Raw genomic sequence first — 21941 nt, forward strand, 5'->3', positions numbered from 1 at the left:
CTAGCTGGATTTTCCTGTAAAAATTTGGTGTTTTTTTTAATTTAACTGGATTCAGGTTCTTTAGTGGGTAAAGGACTCTTTCTACTTCTTTTTGAGATAGTTTTAGAAACTTTTTCTAAAATACTTCCCATTCAGATTTTTAAGCTTTTTCATTAAAAATCAATTAAGTAAAAAAAAAAAAAAAGATTTTTAAGCATTTAAATAAGAAATAAGGTTACTTAATGTATTAAGAGTTTAAAAATTGTATTGCTTCTGTAGTGGTGGTCTCTTTCTCATTCCTAATTCTGTATTTGTGCTTTGTGTTTTTTGGGGTTTTTTTGATAAATTTTGTCAAAAGATTTCTTTTTTAATCTTTTCAAATGATCAGTGTTTGGATTTGTTGATTCTTTCTCTTGTATCTTTAGTTTCTATTTCATTTATTTCTTAGCCTTATTTTACTTTTAAAAAATTATTGTGCTTTGAGTTTATTCTGTTCATTGTCTAAGTTAAGTTGGCTTAAGTTGGCTACTTAGTTTTCACAAATTTCTGCATAATCACAAAAATCTTTTTTATTACAGAAAAATTACAAAATAGTACAATGGATACCTTTCACAAGATTTGCTGGTTAACATTTTGCTCTATTTGCTTTGTCTCACACTTTCTTTTCTCTTTTTCCTGGATTTTTAAAGTTAGCAGGGGCGCCTGGGTGGCTCAGATGGTTAAGCGTCTGCCTTCGGCTCAGGTCATGATCCCAGGGTCCTGGGATCGAGTCCCGCATCGGGCTCCCTGCTAGGCAGGGAGCCTGCTTCTTCCTCTGCCTCTGCCTCTCTCTCTCTCTCTCTCTCTTTGACTCTCATGAATAAATAAATAAAACATTAAAAAAATAAAAATAAATAAATAAAATAAAATAAAGTTAGCAGGCGTCATGACATTGTCCCCCTTATATTTTTATATCCTAAGGCCAAAGGCAATCATCACACTTGGGAGATTTAATACTGACACATTAATATTATCTAATTACAGTATATGTTTAGACTTTTGTATTTTTCCCAATAATATTCTCTCTAAGTGTTTTTCATTATATCTTTTCTAATGTAGTCAGTTTTGCTTTATCACTATGTATTCCTAGCAATCACCTTGTTGTGCAGAATTGCACAACAAAAATCACAGGGTTTATGGAGAAAATGGGGTTAGAGGCATAACATTCAAAAACTTCATGTCTCTCCCTCCTTCCCTTCCTCCCTCCTTTTCTCTCCTTACCTTCCTCCTTTTCTGTCTCTCCCTCCTTTCCTTCCTCCCTCCCCTCCCCCCACAGAGAACCTTATAAAAACAGTAGTACGGTTTTATATACATTTAGTGGTTAGGACATACATAAGTACTAAAACGAATGTGGTACTTGACCTTGAAAAAGATCTGAAGTTTGCTTGTGGAAGTAGGTGTCAGAAGGGATACAGCTTTCAAGTTACTGTGAGGTGGTGGAAGGAGAGTTCTCTGACATTGGACGGAAAGTGTAATACCATGTGTGTGTAGTGTGGTTCAACACACCTGGTGAACTGAGATAGATGGTACATGTTTTTAGTTGTGTGTATTTTGCATATTCCTGCACAGCTCAGTTCCACTGGGTTCAGTTTTCAGCTTTTACCTGATGTTTCTCACCAAAAAAAATCACACATAAGCAAGTGGGAAATTCATGTCTTGCTCATACTGTGTTGAAACAAATGTGTGGGTTTTTTGTTTTTTTTTTTTAAAGAAAAAACTATAGCAGAAGTTGGGAGTATAAACATTTGCATCTATAAATTTCCCTTTTTAGATTGCTTTAGCTGCATCCTACAAATTTTGATACGTTGTGTTTTGCTATAGTTCAAGTCTAAGTATTATTCTCTGATTTCTATTATGATTTCTTAGCCATGATTTAGAAGTACATTTAAAGATTTTCAAGTTTGTAGTTTTCCTTATAGGGTATTCTTGTGATAATTGTTTCTAACTTTATTTCACTGTGTTCAAAGTATGAAATGTATGACATTAGTTGTGTGTGTTTGTGTGTGTGTGTGACTGACTGGTTTGTGGTTAGTTTTTGTAAATATTTTATTTGTGTTTGTAAAGAATGTTCATTCTCTAATTGTTTGCCATTTTCTGTAGACTTACTGCCTTAGCTGAATTTTCTGTGTATGTATTGCTAATTGAATCCAAACTCTTCCCTCAGTTGTGTAAATCTCCTCTCAGCTTATTCAGGCACATTAGGTAGTTTATCAAGTTCCTCTTGAAGAAATTTCTGCTAGAACCATTAGGTTGCAGTTATTCTTCAGGCCTGTTACACAGCTTTCTTCTTGGATCTTCATCACCTCTCTCTTTGTTAGATTACCTTCTTGGATATCATTCTCAGTTCTTTCCTGCTTTATTCTGATTTTGGCAAAATTCCCTCTTTGGTAGCATCCTGGAAAAATGTGCTTAGAAGGTGAAATTTTGGAGAACTTGCATGTCTGAAAATAACTTTGCTGTCTTAATACTTATGATGGTTGGATAGAAATAATTTCCCCTCAGTTTTTAATACAGGGCTTCATTTTCCTTTGGCTTCAGTGCTGCTGTTGAGAAGTCTACTATTTCCTCCTTTAAGCTTATTTTGATCCTCTTTGTCCTTGAGCTCTGAAATTTTATGAAAAAGTACCTTGGTGTAGGTCTACTTTCAGCAATTGTGATGGGCACTCAGTGGGTCTTTCCATTAAAATTCATGTCCTTAGATTCTTGGAAATTTACTTGAATTAGTTCTTTGATTTCTTCCCTTCCATTTCTCTGTTTTGACTTTCTGGAATCCTGTTGTTAATTATGGGGCCTTGAGCACTGTTCTCCACATTTTCTTATCTTTTCTCTCCTATCCCTTTTATTTTACTTGCTGGCGACATTTCCTCGGTTTGTCTTCTAGCTCTTTGAGGATTTCATTTCTGCTATTATGTTTAATTAAATCTTTTTTTCTAAATATGATACGGTGTTTTGTTCATAGGTCTAATATATTCTCTCACCTTTGAGGACATTAATGATAGTTTCTGGATTTTGTCTTCTCCCATAGTCTCATAGTCTCTGCTTACTCCAGGTTTCTTTCTTGTTTTGGGGTTTTGGTTTTTTTTTTTTGAGTTTGTGTTGTGTGTGTGTGGTTTTGTTTTTGTTCTCTCACCTATTAGATGCTTTCCTCAAATGTCTAGTTGGTCCTTGGCTGTGCATATTTAAAGGTGTACTACTGAAAAAGTGATTCAGAGCTCCAAGCCCCTGAATGGCATTTGTTGTCTTCACCATAAGGGAGCCTAGCTGGGTTTTTTTTTCCTGGGAAAAGCCTGGCAGGATATTTGGGTCTTTTCTCTTGAGTTCCCAGAGAAGGACTCCACTAAAGGCTCTGGAGGTTCTGGCAATGATTTTGGGAAGAGGACTTGAGAAAGGGAGCTGCCTCTGTCATCAATGTGTAAAGTTGACTTAATGCCCTGTTATAAAAGAAAGATACCCCCCTCAATTGTGTATAGACACCTTTATTTTTTAAAAAAGAAAGAAAGAAAGAAAACTTCTCTACAGAATAGGTTCTGCTGGCAATAGAGAGGAATAGTTCCTAGCTTGGGTCACCTAACTGTGGAGAGGGTCTAGGAAATCAGAGAGGCTTAACCGCTTAAATAGACTTTCAACCAGTCCTCTTCCTAGACCCACCTTGACCCGCATTTCTAGAGGCACCTAGTGCTCCCAATTCTTGAACCCTTTGGTGTTCCTCCAGTTAGTGTCTTTTTGTAAAGTCTCCTTAGGAGTCACTTTTAGAGTGCCACTCTTCTATATGCTTTTAAGTGTCTAAAATTTTGTTTCTCTTTCCTCCATTTCTATTTTCTTAGTTTATGTGACCTTATGCTACTTTATTATTCTATTTTATTTATTTGAGAGAGAGAGTGCACATGTGCACAAAGAAGCAGACTCCGCACTGAGCAGGGAGCCCAATGCAGGGCTCCATCCCAGGACCCTGGGATCATGACCTCAGCTGAAGGCAGATGCTTAATCAACTGAGCCACCCAGGCACCCCTGCTACTAAATAGCCACCTGAGTGGTCTCTGTTTTCACCAGAATCGGCTTCCTCTCCCTCTTCCTCATCTATAAAATGAGGTGAAGAAAGATAGTTCTTTTTTTTTTAAGATTTTATTTATTTATTTGACAGAGATCACAAATAGGCAGACAGGCAGGCAGGCAGAGGGAGAGGGAGAAGCAGGTTCCCTGCTGAGCAGGGAGCCCGATGCGGGGCTTGATCCCAGGACACTGGGATCATGACCTGAGCTGGAGGCAGACAGTTAACGACTGAGCCACCCAGGCGCCCCTGAAGAGAGAGTTTTTTTCTGGTTCTAACATTCTGTGATTGTCAGTTATTTTTCTCATCAATCCAGACTCTGTTAAACCCAAAAGAATTCATCTTTGGTTACCTATTAGAGTTAAGTTTAAAAACTTCTTTCATCTGAGGGACAGTAGAACTGAGTTCATAAAGGAAAGAAATAATGTATGAGTACCCTTTGCAGAGCTAGACATATCAAGAAATGTGGGTCTTGGGAAAAATGTAGGTACAAGCATACCTTGGAAATATTGCAGGTTCAATTTCAGATCACTGCAGTAAAGCAAATATCACAATAAAGTGAGTTAAATGAATTTTTCGGTTTCCCAGTGCACATAAAATTACTCTGTACTGCAGTCTATTAAGTGTGCAATAGCATTAGGCCTAAAAAATATGTACTTAATTTTTTGAAAGATTTTATTTTTAAATAAACTCTACACTGAATGTGGGGCTTGAATTTACAACCCCAAGATCAAGAGTTGCATGCTTCGCCGACTAAGCTAGCCAGGCACCCCTGTACTTACCTTAATTTAAAAATGCTTTATTGCTAAAACGTATTAACCATCATCTGAACTTTTAGTGAGTCATAATCTTTTTGCAAGTGGAGGATCTTGCTTTGATGATAGCTGCTGACTGATCAGGGTGGTAGTTGCTGAAGTAGGGGTGGCTGTGACATTTTCTTAAAATAAGACAACACTGAAGTTTGTTTTGATTGACTCTTCCTTTCAGTAATAATTTCTCAGTAGCATGTGATGCTGTGTGATAGCACTTTGCCCACAGTAGAACTTATTTCAAAATTGGAGTTAGTCCTCTCAAATCCTGCTGCTGCTTTATCAACTAAGTTTATGTAATATTCTAAATCCTTTGTTGTTATTTGAACAGTCTTCATAGCATCTTCACCGGGAGTAGATTCCATCTTAAGAAACCACTTTCTTTGCCCATCCCTAAGATGCAACTCCTCACCTCTTTTAAGTTTTATCATGAGGTTGCAGCAATATAGTCACATCTTCAGGCTCTACTTTTTTTTTTAGTTGTTAATTTAATCTCTACACCCCATGTGGGACTCATACTCACTACCTCGGCTGAGATCAAGAGTCCATGCTCTTCTGACTGAGCCAGCCAGGCGCACCTTCAGGCTCCACTTCTGATTCTAGTTTTCTTGGCTGTTTCCACCATATCTGCAGTTACTTCCTCCACTGAAGTCTTGAACCCTTCAAAGTCATTCATGAGCATTGGAATCAGCTTCCAAACTCCTTTTAATGTTGATATTTCGACCTCTTCCCATGAATCATGAATGTCCTTAATGGCATCTAGAATGGTGAACCCTTTCCAGAACATTTTAAACTTACTTTGCTCAGATCCATCAGAAGAAACACTGTTTAGGGCAGCTCTAGCCTTATGAAAGTATTTCTTAAATAATAAGATTTGAAAGTTGAAATAACTCTGATCCATGGGCTGCACAACAGATGTTGTATTAGTAGGTATGAGAACAACATGAATCTTGTACATCTCCATCATAACTCTTGGGTGACCAGGTGCATTGTCAGTGAGTGGTAATATCTGAAAGGAATCTTTTTTTCAACAGTGGGCTTAAAATATTTAGTAAACCATGTTGTAAACAGATGTGCTATCCCTCAAGTTTTGTCCCATTTATAGAGCTCAGGCAGAGTAGATTTAGCATAATTCTTAAGGGCTCTAGGGTCTTCAGCATGGGCTTCCCTTAAAGTCACTAGCTGCATTAGCCTTTGACAAAAGAGTTGGCCTTTTCCTTTGAATCTTTGAAACCAGGCATTGACTTCTCCTTTCTAGCTAAGGAGGTCGTAGGTGGCATCTTTTTGCAATAGAAGGCTGTTTTGTCTACACTGAAAATCTGTTGTTTACTGTAGCCACTTTCATTAATGATCTTAGCTAGATCTTCTGGGTGACTTGCTGATTTACCTTACACTTTTATGTTAGAGATGGCTTCTTTTCTTGAACCAACCTCTGCTAGCTTCAAACTTTTCTTCTGCCATTTAACCTCTCTCAGCCTTCATAGATAGAAGAGAGGGTCTTGCTCTGGATTAGGCTTTGGTTTAAGGGAATCTTGTGGCTGGTGATCTTTTATTCAGACCTCTAAAACTTTATATTAACAAGAAGGCTGTTTCACTTTATTAGCATGCGTGTGTTCATGGGAGTAGCACTTTTCATTTCCTTCAAGAACTTTAACTTTGCATTCATGACTTGGCTGTTTGTCTAGGAGGCCTAGCTTTCAGCTTGTCTTGGCCGTTGACATGCCTTCCTCATTAAGCTTAGTCATTTCTAGCTTTTGATTTAAAGAGATGTGTGACTCTTCTTTCTCTTGAATACTGAGAGGGCTCTTGTGGGGTTAATTGCCCTAATTTCAGTATTGTCAGGTCTCTGGGAATAGGAAGGCCCAAGGAGAGGGCGAGAGATGGTCGGTAGAGCATTCAGAACACACACAACATTTATAGATTAAGTTCACTGTCTTAGATGGATGCAGTTTGTGGTGCCCTGAACAATTACAGTAGTAACATTAAAGATCACTGATCACAGATCACCATAGCAAATATAATAATAATGAAAAAGTTTGAAATATTGTAAGAATTACCAAAATGTGACAGACACAAAATGAGCAAATGCTGTTGGAAAAAAATGTGCTGATAGACTTGCTCAATGCAGGGTTGCCAAAAACCTTCAATTTTTAAAAAACGCAATACCTTTGAAACATAAGAAGTGCAATAAAATGAGGTATGCCTAGATATGTATGTACATATATGTAGAAATGTATGACCTTTTTTAGGGTTTCTTTTGGTTAGGAGATAAGAAAAGGAAGAAGCTTATAATTTCAAACCCATTGGGAAAGTGGTATGCTATATTTTCTCTTCTTTTCCAGCAAAAATTAAAACTCTTCTGGAAATTGATTCATTACTGCTAGAGGACTAATAGGGGAAACCTAAGCATTCAATCCAATCCATGTTAGAGTAGAAACATTTGCCAGGCATGAAATTTCCTAGACATCTAAACATGTTTTTCCAGAAAAAAAATAATATTTAATAACTGTGTAGAAACAGGTGCTAGCTAAAGTAAGAATTGTATGCACAGTTGGTGTAAATTCTGAAATTCTTGAAGATGTGAGGTCATCCTCTGCCACATCACCATAAAACGCCCAAGGAACACATTAAAACCAGCATTAAAAACAGAACATTATACTGTTTCATTCCTAGAAATAGATGATTACCAGCAATCCCAAAATGCAGATCTTTCTATTCATTTGGTAGGTTTGGTTTAGATTTTATAAGTTTTTTTTTTAAGATTTTATTTATTTTTATTTGAGAGAGAAAGCACGCACAAGCAAGCGTGCATGCACATGCGAGTCAGGGGGAGGGGCAGAGGGAGAGGGAGAAGACTCGGAGGTTAGATATTTGTAAGTTGTGTTGAGGGATTTTTTCTTTTTTACTGCTAACACGAAATACATGCTCTTTCCCAATACCATTTCTCTAACTCTCCAACACCAAATAGGTGTCCTACAATTAAATTCTGACAGTAACTACCTGAACTTAGCATCAAACGCCCCCTAGGTTAAAGGGCTCAGTCCCACAAGACTGCCCTCACTTCAGATGTCAGTGGCAAGTTTGGGTCTCCAGGTTACCTGCACTTCTGTCCAACTTGGAGAGAATCGGTCTGTGAATATATGACTGCTCAGAGAGTGAGTTGTTATTATGCTGCTCTTTAATTTACCAGCTTACCCTTTCTAGTCCTTCCTTCCTTATTCTCTCTGATCACTTACTACTGTTACAGGTAGTAGAGAGGACAAGGCAGTGTTTTGAGTGTTTGATAGCAGAATGTAAGTTCTTCCTCCCTCCCTCCTAACTTTCTAACTTTCTTCCTACCTTTCTACCTATCTACATATTTTTTAAAAGCTGTTTCTCTATGCCAGAGAGGATATAAGCCCTCATGGAGTTTTCATTCAAGATACCCTCTTTTCTGGGAAAGGGTACCTGAATGTCCACATGTGGGGAGAGGAGTCTTAAATCTTGAAGTGTGAAGAGGACCAACTATGGCAGTTTTCTATATTATAAAAACAATTAGAGTCCTTTTTTTTTTTTTTTTAAAGATTTTATTTCTTTATTTGACAGAGAGACACAGCGAGAGAGGGAACACAAGCAGGGGGAGTGGGAGAGGGAGAAGCAAGCTTCCCGCCGAGCAGGGAGCCCGATGCGGGCTCGATCCCAGGACCCTGGGACCATGACCTGAGCCGAAGGCAGACGCTTAACAACTGAGCCACCCAGGCGCCCCTAGAGTCCTTCTTTATTTAGTATAATTATAGAACCTTTTTGATAATACTTTTTAGTAACTCACTATTTTAATAGTGTAGAGTCTTAAATGTGGGTGTCTTTATATGCTGCTGCCAGTTTCTTCCACCTCTTCTATAGGATAAACAGCGGGGGGTTGGGGGGTTGTCTTTTTTTGTTTGTTTACTTTTGGTAATTCTGATAAGGCATATTTGAAATATTTACTTCATTAAGGGATAAAGAGTTTTTATTTTTAAAAAATAAGCACTTTATTGCAAAAGTTACTTCACCTTATCATTCTTTAATCTTTAATATACATTTTATGTATGTTGAAGTACTTTAGATGATTTTTTAAATGATAAAGGTTGTCATAAAAATAGTGATAGGTTGTACTATTATTTTTTTATTAACTGAAAAATTACATGTCTTCTGACTATATGCAATTTATTTATTTTAGGTGTTGAATTTTATGCTCCTTATATGAAAAATAGAAACAAAAATATTTGAAATTCTTTACTGCATGCCTTCTGGTCAAGCTGGTCTAGGTATCTTCTTTTTAAAATAACTTTTAAATCTTAGGAGTTTTGAGGTGAAAGGTGTCATTTTGATAGAGAAGAAAGAAGATAATGCTTGCACTACTTACATCCTTCATGAAACGATGCTGTTGTTGGATAATTAAAACTAATCTTTTCTCTTACAGAGAGCTGTTGGAAATAAGACTGTGACTTTATTACTTTTAATATTTTAATCGGTATAAGCTGCTTTTTTTAAAAATAAAAAATGTTGTTTTTCAAAATTTCTAAGGGAGGAAAGAAAAACAGTTGATTAGCCTGTGTGTATTTTGATTTACATTGGATACTTTTTATTATTCCTTCCATAACAGACACTCCTTGAATATGCAGAGAAATGGAAAACTTCAGAAGATCCTTTACCTTTATTGGAGGTATACACAGTGGCTATCCAAAGTTATGTTAAAGCCCGACCTTATCTTACCTCTGAATGTGAAAATGTAGCATTGGTTCTGGAACGCTTGGCATTGTGAGTAGACCTTTGAGTAAATAAAAAATTAGATTCAGCTTTTTTGTTTTAATTTGGTATTTCAGTCTTATGATAGTTTAATTTTAAATAGAGTAGTTATGGGGTATCTACTGATACTAGGATTATTTATTTTATTTTACTTTGAATTTTAATAAATATTTGTATCCTTACAAATTTTTGTTTTTTTAGAAGCTGTGTTGAACTTTTACTGTGTCTGCCTGTTGAGTTATCAGATAAACAGTGGGAACAATTTCAGACACTGGTGCAGGTAAGAATATTTACCTATTAGATTTCATTTAGGTATATCATATATCCTTTTCTTTATTCTTAAAAAATTATTTGGCTACACTTTAAAACATCTAGGGAATAACCAGCATTAATTGCAGCTCTTGTTAACACTAATGCCATGCATATAGTAGATGTTCATAAATGTGTGTTAAATGAAGATATGCATTTAGATAGATTGGTTGAATATTGCACTGTTCTTTAGGAGCAGTTAATTAGCACTTTGCCAGACCAGTAAGGGAAAACAAAAGAAAATGCCCTAATTTGTATTTAGAAACAGTTTAATTGCTGAACATCTGCAATATGCCTTACACGAATTTAATATATCATTTAATTCTTATGAAAACTTTGTGGGGGTAGGTATATTTTTCCCATTTTAAAGGTGAGGAAACTGAGGCTCATACTTTAAAATATTTAGCTACCTAAATTTATACAGCTAATATTACAGAGTAGTTGTTTGAATCAAGGTTCTTTATTTCCAAAGTCCATGCTTTTCTCCTATAACTGAAAACACATGCTTTGTCTCTCTTATTTAGTGTTGTTATTCTACCTTATAGAAGTACTATGCAATTTAGTACTTAGTTGTCTTGGAGTATTTTCAAGAATGTTAAACTTTGTTTCAAGCACCAGATTGTGCTGTATATACTATAGCTTCAAGTAAGTTTTGATTAATTGATTAAAAAGAATGTTTTTGCTAGCTAGTTTCAGAAAGTATTTCTCTTTCTCTAGCCAGAGTTCATAAAATATTTTTGGCTTGATGTTTTTTTTTTCTGTAGGAGATATATTAAAGATAATTAGTTTCAAATTTTAGAAGCATGTGAAATAAACTGTAGTTAGAGAAGTCAGCTTTGCTATTTTAATATAAACCATTAAAATCTTCATCAATTGCAAAATTCTTGAAGGTAGGTTTCATATCTTATTACTATTATAGGATTCCATATAGTGTCTTACACATAATACTTAACTGTTGAAATGAAGGTGTCTTGTCTTGTCACGTTGCAACTAACTTTTTGATCACGCAATTTCTACTTCAGCATATCAGTAACTCATGTCTTAGGTTGTTTTGCCAGCAAGTATTTATTTTTAGGCAAATAATTATTTTAGAACTTTTCATTGTTTGGCACTCTATCCCAGAATGAATTAAGTTGTTTATATACAAATATAATACTGAATTCCTCATGCTATTTTGTCAGCATATGATAAACTTTTAAACTTTCCTTTTTGAAACAGTAGCACTAGTTGATACTTTTTCATATGGGTTAATGAGAAGGAAGTAACTCTTTAAATCCTTATATGGTAGCTTTTAGCAATTGCTTGAAGAAACTTTCTTAAAGCACTGGAACTTGTTGCAGTGGGGAGACTTCATGGTTTTGAGGAATAGACTAAAAACATAGCATGTAGCTTTAAGAGTTTCCATGACACTTTGCTCTCATTTCAGAGCTTCGTTGGGGTTATTTTATACCTGCTTAATAGCATATGTTTCATTTTGCCTGTGTTTAACTGTTTTAACTTTCTTTACCCCACTAGAGGATAAGCCTCATAAATGCAGGGACCAGTTGCTCTCTTCCCTAGTCCTTTGCCCATAGAAAGTCCAAATAAACTTTTTCTGAATTGACTAAAAACCATTGGTCTTTTGTGTCTTGAAGAATATGCTAATTGCATGAACACTTGGAAACAACTAGTAAGCAAGTTTTAGTGTCAGTTTTAAATAGAATATTGCCAAGGCTATGTAATGAATAAATGAAAAATCATGCATTTAGTTGTTTTCATAAGTCCCTTTTGTTGGAATATATGTACGTTGTCACTTAGGCCTTGATGCAAATCTGTCCTTTATTAATGATAGAAGTTTTTTTGGAAAAAGTTTTTTACTAACACAAAGGATATAAAATGTGTAAGGTCTTTTATGCTTGGGTATTCTGATAGCTTCCTTCAGAAGTAGCTTTGCTCTTGGTTTAGATTTTGGGGGAAAAATAATTTTGACTTATCACTAGAAATACATTGTATTTATTTAAAATTTACAGTTGATACAATTCTTGAGATTCATCTTTAAGAATCAGAAGTAAAGGAATTCAGCACTTTGTAATGTGATGTGAAATTTTAAAGATAAAAATCTTATTTTTCAAAAGTTTAGTATTATATTTAGAGCCTGATAAGCTTGCTTTTAAAAATCTGTTGTAATTCTTTGGATGTTTATTTAATATTTATAGGTAGCTCATGAAAAGCTGATGGAGAATGGCAGCTGTGAATTGCATTTTTTAGCTACTCTAGCTCAAGAGACTGGGGTGTGGAAAAACCCGGTACTGTGCACTATTCTTTCCCAGGAACCATTGGATAAGGATAAAGGTAAATTTTCTAGAGAGAGAGAAAAAAAAAGAATCATTAGATTAGAAAAAAAATAAGTACTTAAAATTGTTTTGATAAATATAATTCATCTCAAGATTTCCCAAAGAAGGACCATTTAATTAAATTTTAGCTGAGGTGCTTGAGGCCCTTCACCTTTATTTTATTTGGGGGAAGATGTATTTTTAGGATATTACACAGTCTTAGAGTAACAGAAAAACTAAAATTTTTTCCCAGCACCTTTTCAAATAGAGGAATTCCCTCTGCAATATCCTGACAGGTGGCAATCTAGCTTATATTTGATAACCTACTTGACAGATGGGGAAGCAGAAGTAGGGTAGTTAAATGATTTTCCTCAAAATAGAGAAGAAATTAAATCTAGAATTCTCAAGTCTTCTGTCTCTAAGATTAGTACTCTTTCTCAAACAGCTTATCGCTCCATCTTATTTTATTGTTTTGTTGTTATTGTGTGAGCTTGGGCAATAAAGATCCCGGTTAAACTCAAACTGGCAGACACTCTGTTGGAAGTAGATGGCTAAATCACTAATAATATGTGTAACACTTAATGTTCAGAGCTCAAAAATGGTATATACCATGAAGAAGAGCACAGTTAATGTCTTTGGGACTTTTCTTGAAATTATTTAGGAAAGTGCCCAGATTTCACTCAAACTTTTCCCATGGTATTTAACTAAAGAAGTAAATAAACTTCTTCTGTTGTTTATTGCTGCTTTGCTTGTTGATTGATGGCAAACTTTAGCTTTTTGCTATGTGATAGCAAATGGTGAAGGCTGAGAAAGGAGTGTTAGGTCCGTTGCTTGTGAACACTATGTACGTTGATATTTACTGAAAGGCTTTCCAGACATTCTCCAGACTTCTCTTCAAGCTGGTTTTTCCTACCTGGCTCCCCTCTTACCATTTCTCCATGCTTTCCTGATAGTTCTAGCAATGTTACCTGTTCCTTAATTTTCACAAGCAAATTATTTTTAGTACCCCCCTTCCATCAAGGATATCCACAGATTAACTACAGTATTCTCAAGACCTTGGAGAAATGGGGAGTGGACTCTCATTATTTAAATTAATAATAAGAACAACATTTAAAAGTTGAGAATCTTGGATTTTTTTTTGCCTTTGGCATATTAGTTATATTCCCACAATACTAATACCACTATGATTTTGTTCTTATAATCAAATTATACTTTCTAATCTATTCAGCTTTTGGAAATACTGGATGTAATATATTAATAATAATATCAGATTACATTGTATAGTTCCTAACAGTTTGAAATGTGCTTTTATATTCATGGTTTCATTTAACCTTGATGATCCTGTGAAAAAGGTAGGATCTTTATTATCCCTATTTTACAGATGAGAAAATGGAGGCTCAGGACGATTGGTTGTCTTTTCTATATTACATTGCCAGTGTTGTGAGGCAGAGCCAGGAATTGAAGTCAGGACTTCTCTCCTTTTTATATCATGCCCTGTTGCACCTAGCCTAATAAAATCGCACCTGGCTTAAGTAAAGAATTAACTCCTTTTTTCTGTTGTCAGTTTCTGAAGAGCATTTTTGCTAAAACTCACACATTACACTAAAACAGGAAAATAGAACCTTTACCTTAGCAGAGATTTAAAATTTATTTTAAAAGAATATATGCTCAGTTTCCTTACTTGCTTTAATGTGCCTAACATCGTTTCTGTTAACAAAGCCTCTGCCTATCTCTGTGCTGCTTTATTTCTTGTTCTTTGCCTGACATAGCTACTGGAGTAATTTGGACTATTCAGCCAAGAGCAGTTTCTTACAATAGCAGTGGATTGTAGGTAGCCAGACTTTAATACAACTCAATGAAGCAATCAGATGTTAAATGACAGAGATTTTGCAGCCATAGTCTTTACTTGGTCCTCTGCTACTTAGAATGTCTCTTCGATGGGAGTCATTTTATGGATAATCACAAAAGCTAGAAGTGTATGTTTATTACCTCTTTTGAAGAAGTTGAAGGAATTAACATTTTACACAAAAATAATAATTTATTTACATTTTCAAACTTGATGATTCAAAAGGATGGGGAGCTTGTAGTTTTAAATATCCAGGCTCTTAGTTTAACTTAACTACAGCAAGTTTGAAGAGAACTAGAGCTTAGAGAATAATGAATGCACTTCAGGAGGCTATGCTCATTAGTTTGTTTATAGTGAAGCCTTTGGAGGTTTGATACAGTATTTGAACAGTAATCTACTTAATCTTGAACTTCTTTTTTTTATTGACTGAGTTTGGACTCACTACAACCCAGCTAACAACCCGAGAAATGCTCTTTGATTTGGGGGATTGAGGGTGGGTGGAAATGCTGGTATCACTTTAAGGTGTTAGCATCCTAGAATAAAGTAACTCTAATAACTAAATCAACATAATTCAAGTAGATGGCCTTTGAATATCACAGGAACTTTAAGCTTACATATTACTTGTACCTTTCTTTGGTCATAATCTCAGGATTGGAAAGACAATGAATGCTGCTTTTTTTTTTTTTACCCAATTTTAACTCCCTTCTAAATATCACTAATAAATTGGCCTTCTCTTAAACACCAGTTTATTTGCTAGAGAGGTGGTTTGCTGTGTACTTCAGTCTGTTCTTAACCTATGATTAGAAAATCTTCACTATGAAAGTTGTGAAAACTACGTTCTTAGAATTCCATCTTTTGGATTTAGTGCTACCCCTAGAGCCATGTCAAACAAAGTATAAATCCCTCTTGCATGCCATAGCAGTTGAGATTTTTAAAGATTTTAAATCTAAATCACGATTCCTGGGGTTTTTTAGTGCATTTTGTTGTTCTCTTTAATATGTAATTCTCAGAACTTAATGTGTACCCTAAATATGATCTGGCCAACTTTGAGGTCTTTTACTCTCATTTTTCATCCTAACAATTTATACTTTGTGTTACTTAAGATGACATTAAACTTTTTGGGTAGCCTATCATTCTCACAACTCAGTGAGATTACAAAAATCACACAAAAATTTTTAAATATAAATGCTACCCTTAAATTACCAACTACATTTTTATGCTTTGTCTTTTGGCACATGAAGCATTGCTTTTTTTTTTCCCCTGCTTAATTTCACTGTTAGATTGATTCTGTGTATGCAACTTTTCAATATTATTTTCAGTCTTGATTTTGTTATTCAAGGTTTTTGTCCTTACCAGTTTCCTCTTATTAACATATATTCTGTTGGCATCCAGGTCCTTGAAAATAATCATAAAATGGTCATGTCCAAAAACCTAGCCCCTGGGATACTTACAGAAATCTTCCTTCTTGCCTTCAGTCCTTTAATCAGTACTCTTTGATTATGGTTGTTTGATAAAATATGCCTGTTTTTCCTTATGTCTGCTCCATGGTTCTCCTTTTTTGTATATAAGGATTTGATGAAAGACCATAACACCATAACAAGTATTTGGCTAGAGTTCTTTTAAGTAATAATATTTAATATAGGTTAGTATGACCTGATTTATTATTTTTTAAAATGAACTTTTTATTTTAGAATAGTTTAAGATTTACAGGAAAATTGTGAAGAGTTCCCATAATACCCCACTACCAGTTTTCCTTACTCTTCATATCTTACATTAGTATGATACATTTGTCACAGTTAATAAACCAGTGTTTATACTTTGTTATTAACTAACTTCCATACTTTATTCAGATTTCCTTAGTTTTTACATAATGTCCTTTTTCTGTTCCAGGATCCCATCCAGGATACCACATTACATTTAGTCGTCATGTCTTCTTAGGCTCCTCTTGGCTGTGACAATTTTTCAGACTTTCCTTGTTTTTGATGACCTTGACAGTTTTGAGGAATACTGGTCAGGTATTTTGTAGAATGTCCCTTAATTGGGAGTTGTCTGATGTTGCTCTCATGATTAGAACTGGGCTTATGGATTTGGGGAGGAAGATCACAGAGGTAAAATGCCATTGTTATTACATCATATCAAGGGTACATACTATCCACATGACTTCTCATTGTTGATACTAATTTTGATCACCTGGCTGAGGTAGTGTGTCAGGCTCCACTTTAAAGTTATTCTTTTTCTCCCTTTCCATACAGTACTCTTTGGAAGGAAGTACTACATGCAGCCCACAGTTAAGAGGTGGAAATTTAAGCTCCACCCCCTGAAGGGGGGCAGTATCTACACAGATTATTGGAATATACACAGATTTGTCTTTCCCCCATTTATTTAGTCATTTATTTATATCCGTATGGACTAATGGATACTCATTTTATACTTTAGTCGTAATCCAATACTATTTTATTTATTTTGTTAACTCACATTGACCCAGTTTTGGCCATTGGGAACCCTCTGATTTAATTTCTGTGTCCCTTTGACATACCCCTGTCATTATGGATTATGTTTTTTATTTGAGGTACTTTCTTGCTTTCTGGCACTATAAGGTACTCCAGCTTATTTTGCATATATCCTGCCCCAGGCCTTGAATCAGCTGTTTTTCCAAGGAGGCCTTGTTCTTTTTTCTTAGAGAACAGTAATAGAAACCAAGACCTGATAACTGGGTGTGTTTATTGCTACTGAAGTGACATTGCTTCTAGGGTGTCATTACTTCTAGGACCTCTCAACAGACAAAGCAAAAAAATATATGTAGGTATACTAATCTGTGTGTAGACACATCAGTAAATATTTCCATATGTAACCAGCTGTATTTATATCAAACTAAATAGGAGGGTTCATGCTGATGTCTTCCAGTCATTCTAGTCTTGTTGCTTATCTGTAACCTCTCACTTCAACAGAATGTCCTGTAATTGGAATCATGCAGTAATATAGTCTTTTCAGACTGACCTCCTACCATTGGCCATCTATATACTTAATTAATCAATCAGTCTTAGTGTACATGTATAGTGGTTTCAGAATTGATAACTTATACCTCTGTGGAAAACAACTTTACTGATTAGAATACAATGCTTATATACAATTTCTCTTGCCATTTTTCTTATAGACTCCACTCATCCAAAGTTAGTTAGGTGAGCACTTTATTTCCCTACCACTTTCAGTGAAGTTCTTTCATAACATTTGTAATAGAGTTAGATTTTTTAAATGTATTTATTTATTTATTATTATTCTTTTTGCCATATTCTTCATTTCATCCTGGGCTTCCTCAACCTCCTAAATAATTTTTTTAAATTTGCATACCTTAAGATTTCTTGTTTGTGCTGTAAAGTTCTATAGGCTTTGACAAATCCTTAGTACCATGTATCCACCATTACAGTATCATACAGGTAGCTTTCACTGCCATAAAAAAATCAACTATCTTTACCCACTGAACCCTCTCCTGAACACCTGATAACTACTGATTTGTTTACCATCTCTATAGTTTTGCCTTTTCGAGATTGTCATAAAAGTATAGCCTTTTGGCCTAGCTTCTTTTACTTGGCAGTATGCATTTAACATTCATCTATGTCTTGAATACCTTAACAGCTCATTCCTTTTTATTGCTGTATAGTGTTCCATGATATTATGTGTGGTATGAATGTACCAGTTTCTTCATTCACCTATTAAAAGACATCTTGTTTACTACCATTGCTCTTTATGATAAAGCTGCTGTAAACATTTGCATTTAAGTTTTTGGGTGGACATAAGTTTCACATGAGTTGGGTAAATTAAATATTAGGGGTAAGATTGCTAGATCATATGGGATGACTATGTTTTGCTTTGTAAGAAACTGCCAAACTGTTTTCTAAAGTGGCTATACCATTCTGTATTCTCACCAACAGTGAATGAGAATTCTGTTGCTCTAGACCCTCATTGAGTAATTGGGATTACCTGTTTTGGGAATTGTAGCCATTCTAATAGGTGTGTAGTAATACCACATTTTTGTTTCAGTTAGCATTTCTGTAATGACATAAGATACTGAACATGTTTTCATATGCATATTTGCCATCTGTATATCTTTGGTGAGGCATCCCTTTAGATTTTTTTTTTCCTATTTTTTGATCAGGTTGTTTTCTTATTGTTAAGTTTTAACGGTATATTTTGGATACAAGTTCTTTATCACATATGAGTTTTGTAAGTATGTTCTTTCAGTCTGGCTCATCCTTTTTCTTTTTTTTTTTTTTTAAGATTTTATTTATTTATTTGACAGAGACAGAGATAGCGAGAGCAGGAACAAGCAGCGGGAGTGGGAGAGGGAGAAGCAGGCTTCCCCTCGAGGAGGGAGCCTGATGTGGGACTCGATCCCAGGACCCCAGGATCATGACCTGAGCCGAAGGCAGACGCTTAACGACTGAGCCACCCAGGCGCCCCAACTCATCCTTTTTCTTAACAATGTCTTTCACAGAGCAGAAATTTAAAATTTTAATGAAGTCCAACTTACGAATTTTTTCTTTTGTGGATCATGTTTTTGGTGTTTTATCTAAAAACTCATTACCACTATGTTAACTATACTGAAATTAAAATGAAATAATATAAAAATAGCAATACATACATATGTACATACATACATACTCATTACCAAACCTAGAGTTCTGTAGATTTCTCTCAAAGAAGTTTTATAGTTTCACATTTTACATTCGGGTCTCTGATACATATTGAGATCATTTTTGTGACAAGTGTAACCTAATTTATGTTTAGTGTATCTCTCTCGGCTCTTAACACTCACATATCTTCTGAACAATCACAAGCCATGTTTTTAATATAATTAATTTTGAGACTTATTCAGGATTATATCTTTTGCTCAGCCCCATTTTGAAAATAACTTTTTCCATCTGTTTCCATTTGCTCCATTGTTCTGCCCTTTTAAATCTAAAGGTTATTAACAGAACCACCATTAGAGGAATTCTCCTTTTTCTCTGTCATCATAAATAATACATAGTTAAACCCAAGTAGCAGTCTTTTCTCCAGGAGTTACCCACCTCTGCCAATTTGATTGTTCTCAACATTTTTGGTGAGCTAGGGGTCATCTTGGGTTCTAGCTTTAATAACATTTTGCATAGGTTAGTACCAGGTCTCTAACACTTATGGTGCATGCATCATTGGTCCTGAGCCTGCTTTCCATTTTGTACATGTCATCATTTTACAGTCTAAACTCTGAGAGAGCGCCCTATTACAGTCACACTGAATTCCTTCAAATCTGTCCTTTATACTTCTATATTGGGATAATTTGCAATTGTACAAATTATATTTTGTTAGCTTGCCAGTCCTTTCTTGAATCTTAAGCCCTGCAGTTCTCCCTCCCTCCCCGGGACCCCTTATTTTTCAAAGGAAATTTCTAAAGCTTAAGCTTTACCACAGTACTTATAAATCCTTAAGAATTTTGTGAGAAAATAAGTCTTTATTTCAGTAATAAACTTTGCATTTAAAAGTGAAGGTGGAGGGACGCCTGGGTGGCTCAGTCAGTTAAGCGTCTGCCTTCGGCTCAGGTCATGATCCCAGGGTCCTGGGATCGAGTCCCGCATCGGGCTCCCTGCTCCGCGGGGAGCCTGCTTCTCCCTCTGCCTCTGTCTCTCTCTCTGTCTCTCATGAATAAATAAATAAAATCTTTAAAAAAAAAAAGTGAAGGTGGAAAAATTGTTCCGTTTTATCAGATATTAGCATACATAAGATGTGATATTTTGGAGGGGAGATGGGAGGAGAGAGCTGGTGATAACTCATACTTTCCAGGTAAATGGGATGAGGTCACATCTGATTGCATGCAGCTGCATTTAGTTTTGGATAGTAAATCTCCAGTTCCTTCACCCTGATACTTTTGGTATATTTTTCTTGTGTGTATATATAGCTTTATATGTGTATACAGAAAATGCCAGAAAAAGTGATTCTGAAAATTAGACTTAAATCTATTGACAGTTATTTTGTGTTAGGACATTTCTTACAGAAAGTCAATAGAAAGAGCACCTTAAAGACTATATTAAGTACTTTTAGAAATACAGTTGGCCTAACTTGTTTCTCTTTGGTTTTGTTTCTTTCTTTTCTCTTTTCTTCTCTTTCCTTTCTCTCCCTGTTTCTTTCTTTCTTGTTTGATTTCCCTTTTTTTGCCTTATGTCCTTCTCTCTTCTGTGCCGTTAATTGACCTTGCCTTGGCATAAAAAATAAGTGGAACATTTTAGATTTTATTTTTAAAAATCACTTCTAAATTAGACTGCCTTTTACTTATATATAACCCTTAGGTCCTTGAGGATCAGTGACTGCATAGAATTAAGCTGATAGAACTTAACTGTAGTAAGCCTATAGAAGTGTTCACTCCCATTTTAGACTGATGACATATTTGTATTTAACATTGATTATACTCTTATATAATTAAATATAAATGTAGTGACCCCTAGATTTTCATTTTTACTAAAAATGGTTTTAAAATACACTCACTGGTTTCTTGAAACATCTTGAAGCATTCTATTTTAATGAGTGTATTTTATAATAAAGTTACATGGATAAATATGTCAACTTAATTCGGTTCAGAACTCATAATGAAATCTTACTTCACACGAAAATTTTAGTATTGCATACTAACTGGGTTCATCTATGGCATGGAATTTTTTTAGTCTAAAAAAAAAATTTTTTTTTTTTTTTAAGATTTATTTGAGAGAGTAAGAGAGCAGAAGTGGGGCGAGGGGAGGGGAGGCAGAAGCAGACTCCCTGCTGAGCAGGATCATGACCTGAGCTGAAGGCACAGGATTAACCAGCTGAGCCACCCAAGCACCCCAGTCTTCAAAAATTCTGTTTTATAGCAGCCATGTCAGAAAATCAGTTATGATCATAAAGTTTTACCATAGTCAGGTAATGACCATAAAGTTTCAGATTTAATGAAAAAGCAAGCAGCGTGATTTAAGAAATTCTGAAATCTTTTAAGTAAAAAATTCTATTTCTTATGAATGTAACATATTCCCTCAAGAAAGAGTGAGGGGTAGGGTGAAGATTAAGACTATCCCTAATTGGTAATTTGGACACTGAAATATAGATACCTAGAGCAGTGGTTCTCAGTCCTATCTGTGCTTAAATTACCTAGAGAGTTTTTAGACTGAAATTTCAGTAGTGGAGGCCTGCCTCTGACCACAGTCTCTGGGTCTGAGCCCCAGGCATCAGTACTTTTTAGAAGATCAACATAATTGTGCAGCCATGGTTAAGAAACACTTACCTGTAGCTTGAAGTGTTGTGTTTTTATTAAATTTCTAAATTTGGATATTTGTGACTAATAGTATTACATTGATATTTTAAATTTATTTTTTATTGTAGTAAAAAACACATAAGAAAATGTATCATTTAATCATTTTTAATTGTATAGTTCAGGTAGCGTTAAGTATATTCATATTGTTGTAAACCATATCTCTAGAACTTTTCATCTTGCGAAACTAAAATTCTGTAACTTTTTTTTTTTAAGATTTTATTTATGTGAGAGAGAGAGTGTGCACAAGTGGTGGGAGGGGCAGTGAGAGGGGGGCCAGCAGATGCCCTGCTGAGCATGGAGCCTGATTCGGGGCTCAGTCACAGGACCCCGAGATTATGACCTGAGCTGATGTCAGATGCTTAACTGACTGAGCCACCCAGTCTCCCCAACAATTTTTTTTTTTTAATTCTGTAACGATTCAATATCAACTCCCTCTACCACACCTCTCCCAGCCCCTGGTTAACCACCATTTTACTTTTGGTGTCTATGACTTCGATTACTTTAGTTACCTTTATAAGTA

General features: G+C 35.3%; 1 protein-coding gene across 2 annotated transcripts in view; it reads left to right on the forward strand.

The window, feature by feature from the left end:
- Window positions 1–21941, forward strand: part of ZNF292 (zinc finger protein 292) — an 84987-nt gene that overhangs the window by 31499 nt on the left and 31547 nt on the right. The window contains exons 2-4 of one of the 2 annotated variants that reach the window (XM_034991317.1): window positions 9500–9654; window positions 9844–9922; window positions 12147–12282. In XM_034991317.1, the coding sequence (XP_034847208.1) occupies window positions 9500–9654; window positions 9844–9922; window positions 12147–12282 (370 nt within the window). Of the gene's footprint in view, window positions 1–9499; window positions 9655–9843; window positions 9923–12146; window positions 12283–21941 lie in introns of those variants that run through there. The other variant, XM_034991318.1, reaches the window with a different exon arrangement.

This window comes from Mirounga leonina, unplaced genomic scaffold (genome assembly GCF_011800145.1).
Source record: "Mirounga leonina isolate KUSES-001 unplaced genomic scaffold, KU_Mleo_1.0 Mir_53, whole genome shotgun sequence".
Taxonomy (NCBI): Eukaryota; Metazoa; Chordata; class Mammalia; order Carnivora; family Phocidae; genus Mirounga; species Mirounga leonina.